Here is a 7,500-nt window from a genome sequence, read left to right as displayed (position 1 = left end):
TCAAACCTCCTTAACCCCCTGAAACCTCCTTAAACCTCATCAACCCCCACAAACCTCCTCAACCCCCTCAAACCTCCTTAAACCTCCTCAACCCCCTCAAACCTCCTTAAACCTCCTCAACCCCCTGAAACCTCCTTAAACCTCCTCAAACCTCCTTAAACCTCCTCAACCCCGTCAACCCCATCAACCCTCCTTAAACCTCCTCAACCCCATCAACCCTCCTTAAACCTCCTCAACCCCATCAACCCTCCTTAAACCTCCTCAACCCCCTGAAACCTCCTTAAACCTCCTCAACCCCCTGAAACCTCCTTAAACCTCCTCAACCCCCTCAAACCTCCTTAAACCTCCTCAAACCTCCTTAAACCTCCTCAACCCCCTCAAACCTCCTTAAACCTCCTCAACCCCCTCAAACCTCCTTAACCCCCTGAAACCTCCTTAAACCTCATCAACCCCCACAAACCTCCTCAACCCCCTCAAACCTCCTTAAACCTCCTTAACCCCTGAAACTTCCTTGAACCTCCTCAACCCCATCAACCCCCACAAACCTCCTCAAACCTCCTTAAACCTCCTCAACCTCCTTAAACCATCTCAACCCTCCTTAAACCTCCTCAACCCCCTCAAACCTCCTTAAACCTCCTCAATCCCATAAAACTGCTGATTATCAAAGGTAAATATCAGAAGCAGCAGTAAGATGCAGATCAGCATCGTGTTGCTGGAGGTTTGCGAGGCACTAATGTTCACTCTGATCGCACCAATCAGGTTTTCACTCTTGGTGATTTATTACCAGCGAAGAGCAAAAACTAATTTGCCTCAAGGCTTCTGTTGACGATTTTCAAATAAAGTTAGAAACTGGAAAATGGTCCATAATCGAGTAGTAATCATGAACACTGCATTAACAGGCATTTTTTTTGCTACCATGAGCTGTACCATAGTAACACCTGCTAAATGAAAGGGCTGAGGTGTATTGATCACTCTGAACCAGTAATGAGGTAATTTATACTATATGATGTTTGATCACCATCCTGACCCCTCTTTTCTTCTCTCGCAGGCAGTAAGTTTGTCCCTCGGGCCATCCTGGTGGATCTGGAGCCTGGTACCATGGATTCCGTTCGCTCCGGCCCATTTGGGCAAATCTTCAGGCCGGATAACTTCGTATTCGGTAGGTTTAAGGAGTTGATTTTAATAATTTACAGCAATACAGTCAAACTCGTCCACACTGCACCACTACGGCTTCAGATTTACATTCTAAACTACCAGCAGATAAACCTGATCACACAGTTTAATTAGTCCCTCAGTCTTTTATCAGCTAAACACATGAGCTTCTGCTCTGCTGGACTGAAAACCTGCAGCTACACTGACCCAGCGTGGACGGGTTGGTCTAGATTACACTGCGCAGAGGTTTCTTGCTAATTACCGCTGGGAACGGTCAGATCAGTCTGAGCTCTGCTGGAGTGAACAGACCGCAGGTGAAAACTGAGTTCATCAGATATTGAGGCTCTGAGACTGAAGGAGTGACTCAGCTAATTTCAGCTCAGGCCTGTTAGCAGGGGATTCAGTGGTGCTGCAGTCAGGAGCTGAGCTAATGCTACAGTTTACACTACAGTACTGCTAGAGTTCCTCAGTGTTACTAAGTATTTAGTGCATCAATAGAGATTCAGACCCACAGAAACCAGCCCACCACTGCTAACTTAACGTGTTATTTTGTGATTGAAGTTGAACATTGGCCATTATGGTCAAGGCAAGGCAACATGCATGTCTTACTGTTTCTATAACATGGACTGAAATGTGGACCGTGTTTAGATGTTAGATCTGATGTTTCTTTCGTTATCGGTTTTTTCAGGTCAGAGTGGGGCTGGAAACAACTGGGCCAAAGGTCACTACACAGAAGGGGCGGAGCTGGTTGACTCTGTGCTAGATGTGGTGCGGAAGGAGTCTGAGAACTGCGACTGCCTGCAGGGCTTCCAGCTGACCCACTCGCTGGGTGGTGGCACTGGCTCAGGAATGGGCACCCTGCTGATCAGCAAGATCCGTGAAGAGTACCCGGACCGGATTATGAACACCTTCAGTGTAATGCCCTCACCTAAAGTGTCAGACACGGTGGTGGAGCCCTACAACGCCACGCTGTCCGTCCACCAGCTGGTGGAGAACACGGACGAAACCTTCAGCATTGACAATGAAGCTCTTTACGACATCTGCTTCCGCACCCTCAAGCTGACGACCCCAACATACGGAGACCTCAACCACCTCGTTTCCGCCACCATGAGTGGAGTCACCACCTGCCTGCGGTTCCCAGGGCAACTCAATGCAGACCTGCGTAAACTAGCAGTCAACATGGTGCCCTTCCCTCGTCTTCACTTCTTCATGCCTGGCTTCGCTCCTTTGACCAGCAGGGGGAGCCAACAGTACCGTGCACTCTCTGTACCAGAACTGACACAGCAGATGTTCGATGCAAAGAACATGATGGCAGCCTGTGACCCACGCCACGGCCGTTACCTTACCGTTGCTGCCATCTTCCGTGGCCGCATGTCAATGAAGGAGGTGGACGAGCAGATGTTGAGTGTTCAGAACAAAAACAGCAGCTACTTCGTGGAATGGATCCCTAACAACGTCAAGACGGCTGTCTGCGATATCCCGCCCCGCGGCCTCAAGATGTCCGCCACCTTCATTGGGAACAGCACCGCCATCCAGGAGCTGTTCCGCCGCATCTCGGAGCAGTTTACCGCCATGTTCCGCCGCAAGGCCTTCCTGCACTGGTACACGGGCGAGGGCATGGACGAGATGGAGTTCACTGAAGCCGAGAGTAACATGAACGACCTGGTGTCTGAATATCAGCAATACCAGGACGCCACCGCTGATGAAATGGGGGAGTATGAGGAAGATGAGCTGGAGGACGAGGAAGACGTTCGCCAAGATGCTCGCCAAGAGGTTCGCCACTGAGAGGTCTTAACAGTGCTGTTCATTTCAGATGCACACAATAGTAAATATAAATTTTACGGCTTGCTGGTTAAACCGTTAGTTTTGAAAGCACAGTAAACTCTCCTCCGACTCAATCTTCATCTTCAGTTCGTGAACTACGGCTTTCCGTGCGCTAGAGGGCGACGTAAGTTAGCAGTGCTAGTAAAATAGTTTCAATGTTTAGCCTAAAAGGTGCTACAGAGAATCATACAGTGATCTACTACGGTACGAACAGTCATGTGTAACGATCTGTCTCTGTTTTGTAAAATACACTAAACATGTATCGGTTCACTTACTGAAATAAACCCATCTCACTGAACTGCGTCTGTACTGATTTAATACAACCTGTATATCAGAAGTCCTGCAGTCATCTGGAGGGGTGTGGCCTTTCTAGACCAATCTATGCTCACTATTATATGTTCACTATTTCAGAGCAGTTGTGGTAAGTCTGGTCTTCTCACAGGTATCTGCAGTTCAAACACCTACTGTTAAAGTCAAATACTGTGGTTTACAAATCCCAAGATTCTCCCCTGAATTCACCACTAAACTGAGTGCAGTTTATAAAAAGCTCCACAAACACTAATCAAATTCAGCCTCAATAAAACCAGTTAGCTTAGCTTAGCTCAGCTCAGTAATTTTTCAACACTTCTAAACAGAAGAAGTGTCTCTCTCTCACACTGTAAATCAACCAAATCCTAAAATCAGTAGTTTAGTTTCCCTGGATGCAGGAAGAAATTTAAATCAAATCTGATCAATATTTAAATGGAAACATATTGTACATGATTTTACATGAATTAGAATACAGTAGGTCTATGTTCTACACAAAACATGTTCATTAAGTTCTTTACCATAAATCACTCTGGTATACAAGATAAATATCTCATCACCTCTATTCTTACCAGTTTCAGTCTCTATCAGAACGAGCCGTTTAAGCGCTCTGCACTCTTATGTAAAACTTACTTATGTTACACTGAGCATTTACCACTCGTTAACATTATCTTATGCTAAATGGCAAAACACGAACAAGCTATTTAATGCTTAACTGTGGCAGAAGCTCAAAACGTATTATTTGAAAGTTCTTACATCTTCCTCATCTGCAGACAGCAGCTACAGATCCCTCCCTCAGACGAAGTCTGCTGGCTAATTCTGTTGTGCTCTGTCTGAGGTTCTCAACCAGCAAATCTACCAGACCCAAATGGCTTTTCTTCAACTGATCTAGTGGGCGGGGCTCTAGTGGGGGTTAATGGGTGAGGGGTGGAGCCAGGGTGGTTCTATGTTGGTTTTCTTAAAATGATGTCACATTAAGGGAGGAGCCAACTGCTGAAAGAAACAAAAGATTCCCTACACCAAACTCTTTCAGCTGATTCACAGAAAACAGATGGATGATTTTTTTTGGTGACTGAAGTTTTTATGGGGCAGAAAATCACAAGTGGAAATATAAAAAAAAAACACAAAATAAGTTTTATATAATATTTTCTCTTTAATCTAAACTAAATGATGAGGCGTATTTAGCGTTCTTAAATGTTCAACTGGTGACCTGCAGTCACACATCATCTCATAACACACGGACATGCCAAAAGTCATGGGATACGATACTTGTTCCTGTCCCATGTTGGTGTAAGTGTGTGGGTTTTTAAACAGACCAGGAGCTCCTGGTGTGAATCATTAGAAACAGAACGCAGTAAATACAGTTTTAAATATTTACTTTAAACTTTATTGCATTGATTTGTTCCAGCAGCTGAAATTGGGCCCTAAAAACCAGGCTGTGGATCAACCACAAAAATATTCATCACCCGTCTACACAAATAACGGAAACCAGACAACAATCACCAGTCTGTCCTAAAAAAACAAAAATACACTCAACAAAAACAGCTTTAGAATTTCTACAATCACAACTACAAACATTCAAATAATAATTCATACAAAATCAGCATTAAGATCTCCACTAGTTCTCTATTGGCTCTTTAGCGACACAGCAACGGCAGAAAAATATTATAAGTTCTGTTCTAGATTATTATTAAATATAAAAGGAATGATATAAAACTCTGCAATGATGAAATGTGATGATTTTACACTGTTGGCGTCTTTAATTAAAGTGCTGGTTCTGATTGTGCGACACTTAATGATCAGAGAGAATCATCAGGAGGTAAACATCACCACTGCGGGATTAAACCCCGCCCCCATTACCATCTCCCGCCCCCAGATCCTACAGCTGAAGTGTGTACGGTAGGAACACTGCGGGGCCTCTAGGCGGCGCTGTTCTCGTCTCTCAGCAGGGAGAAGATGCTGCAGTCGGTGACGCTTTTCCTCAGACGGGATTTGGTTAAAGTGTCGCCGCTCTGGAGGCCGTTACTCCCCCGCCTCCCCGGAGTCCTGCAGAAACACACAGTTCAATATCCCAATATCTAAATAACCCCACCCACTCATATATAACCCCACCCACTCATATATAACCCCACCCACTCATATATAACCCCACCCACTCATATATAACCCCACCCACTCATATATAACCCCACCCCAATATCTACCTAACCCCACCCACTCATATATAACCCCACCCCCAATATCTACCTAACCCCACCCACTCATATATAACCCCACCCCCAATATCTACCTAACCCCACCCACTCATATATAACCCCACCCCCAATATCTACCTAACCCCACCCACTCATATATAACCCCACCCCCAATATCTACCTAACCACACCCACTCATATATAACCCCACCCCCAATATCTACCTAACCACACCCACTCATATATAACCCCACCCCTGATATCCAACTAACCCCACCCATTCATATCTAACCCCACCCCCTGATATCCAACTAACCCCACCCATTCATATCTAACCCCACCCCAATATCTACCTAACCCCACCCCCTGATATCCAACTTACCCCACCCCCAATAACTCAACCACACCCACTCATATCTAACCCCACCCCCTGAGATCTATCAAACCCCACCCCTGATATCCAACTAACCCCACCCCCAATATCTACCCAACCACACCCACTCATATCTAACCCCACCCCCTGATATCCAACTAACCACACCCATTCATATCTAACCCCACCTCCAATATCTACCCAACCACACACGCTCATATTTAACCCCACCCCCTGATATCTACCTAACCACACCCACTCATATTTAACCCCACCATGATATATAACTAACCACATCCCTGATATCTAACCCAAACCTCTTCACCACTGAGCTCTTTAATCCCTCCCTTACAAACACCCACCCGTCTCCCACGTCTGACCCCACCCCTCTCCCAGAGCTGAACCAGGACTCCAGCCCAGGTGAATATGTAAGTGTGCGTCGCCACCTGGAGTCTGGGATGAGCTGAATGGTGCGGTAGAGTTCGGCAGTAGAGGGCAGGTGAGTTGGGGCAGGTGTTTTGGGGGTAAATCCCGAGTGTTGGATGGTTCTGTTCGGGGCAGCTGGAGTGGACAGCACTTTGGCTTCAGGCTCCGTATCTGTTTATAAAAAGCAGATTCATACTGGATTTAATTACCTCTCACGAATAAATCAGAATAAATCTGATCTCGTCTGAAACTCACTAATAGAAAAGGCACTGCGAGACTCCGACACCGCGGGTCTCTTCCGGTCCACAAACGGAGTCATGTTCAAAAACTGGGTCTTCAGCCACACGGCGCGATCCTCCTCAAACGCTTTCCTCTACACACCCAAAAAATTATAAATTCATTAATAAATAACAAATAATAAAGATTCAATAATAATAATAATAATAACAATAATAAGCTAAAACACAGCAAGTGTTGAGGGAGGGTGTGATTGGTTACCTCGTGGCCGAGGCGTATTGCAGCTTCGGTGAAGTTCTTCCTCTCTCTCTCGAAGTTCCTCTTCTGCTCCTGGAAGAGCCTCCACTCCTCCTTCAGACGCTCCTTCTCCTCCAGCGTGTATCTGTCGTTCAGCAGAGCGGCCATGTCCTCGTCACCCGGGGAGCTCAGCTGCTGCTGCACAAGTTCAGAGCCAAACTCGCCATCACCACCACCATCATCATCATCACCATCATCATCATCATCATCATCACCATTATCATCATCATCACCATCACCACCATCACCACCATCATCATCATCATCATCATCATCACCATTATTACCATCATCATCACCATTATTACCATCATCATCACCATTATCACCACCACCATCATCACCATCATCATCATCAGCATTATCACCATTATCATCACCATTATTACCATCATCATCACCACCATCACCACCACCACCACCACCACCACCACCGTCATCACCACCACCATCATCACCACCATCACCATCATCACCACCGTCATCACCACCACCATCATCACCATCACCACCATCATCACCACCACCATCACCACCACCACCACCACTATCATCATCACCACCACTATCATCATCACCACCACCACCATCACCACCACAATCACCACCACCACCACTATCATCATCACCACCACCATCACCACCACCATCACCACCACCATCACCACCACCATCACCACCATCATCATC

The 7,500-nt window shown here is 46.1% G+C and overlaps 2 protein-coding genes across 9 annotated transcripts in view; one reads left to right on the top strand and one right to left on the bottom strand.

Moving 5' to 3' along the window:
- Positions 1-3,274, top strand: part of LOC103041736 (tubulin beta-2A chain) — a 6,603-nt gene extending 3,329 nt beyond the window's left edge. The window contains exons 3-4 of the mRNA XM_022686131.2: positions 1,049-1,159; positions 1,841-3,274. Coding sequence (XP_022541852.1) covers positions 1,049-1,159; positions 1,841-2,937 — 1,208 coding nt within the window. The 3' untranslated portion in view covers positions 2,938-3,274. The remainder of the gene's footprint in view (positions 1-1,048; positions 1,160-1,840) is intronic.
- Positions 3,275-4,641: 1,367 nt separating this feature from the next.
- Positions 4,642-7,500, bottom strand: part of ssx2ipa (synovial sarcoma, X breakpoint 2 interacting protein a) — a 17,413-nt gene continuing 14,554 nt past the window's right edge. For all 8 annotated transcript variants that reach the window (XM_049482605.1, XM_049482602.1, XM_049482606.1 and 5 more), the window contains exons 11-14: positions 6,775-6,948; positions 6,532-6,649; positions 6,297-6,447; positions 4,642-5,328 (exon numbers count right to left, since the gene is read on the bottom strand). In XM_049482605.1, coding sequence (XP_049338562.1) covers positions 5,202-5,328; positions 6,297-6,447; positions 6,532-6,649; positions 6,775-6,948 — 570 coding nt within the window. In that variant the 3' untranslated portion in view covers positions 4,642-5,201. The remainder of the gene's footprint in view (positions 5,329-6,296; positions 6,448-6,531; positions 6,650-6,774; positions 6,949-7,500) is intronic.

This window comes from Astyanax mexicanus, chromosome 8 (assembly GCF_023375975.1).
Source record: "Astyanax mexicanus isolate ESR-SI-001 chromosome 8, AstMex3_surface, whole genome shotgun sequence".
Classification (NCBI taxonomy): domain Eukaryota; kingdom Metazoa; phylum Chordata; class Actinopteri; order Characiformes; family Acestrorhamphidae; genus Astyanax; species Astyanax mexicanus.
Note: the sequence above shows the minus strand (reverse complement) of the source record. Positions and strands in the feature narration are given on the sequence as shown.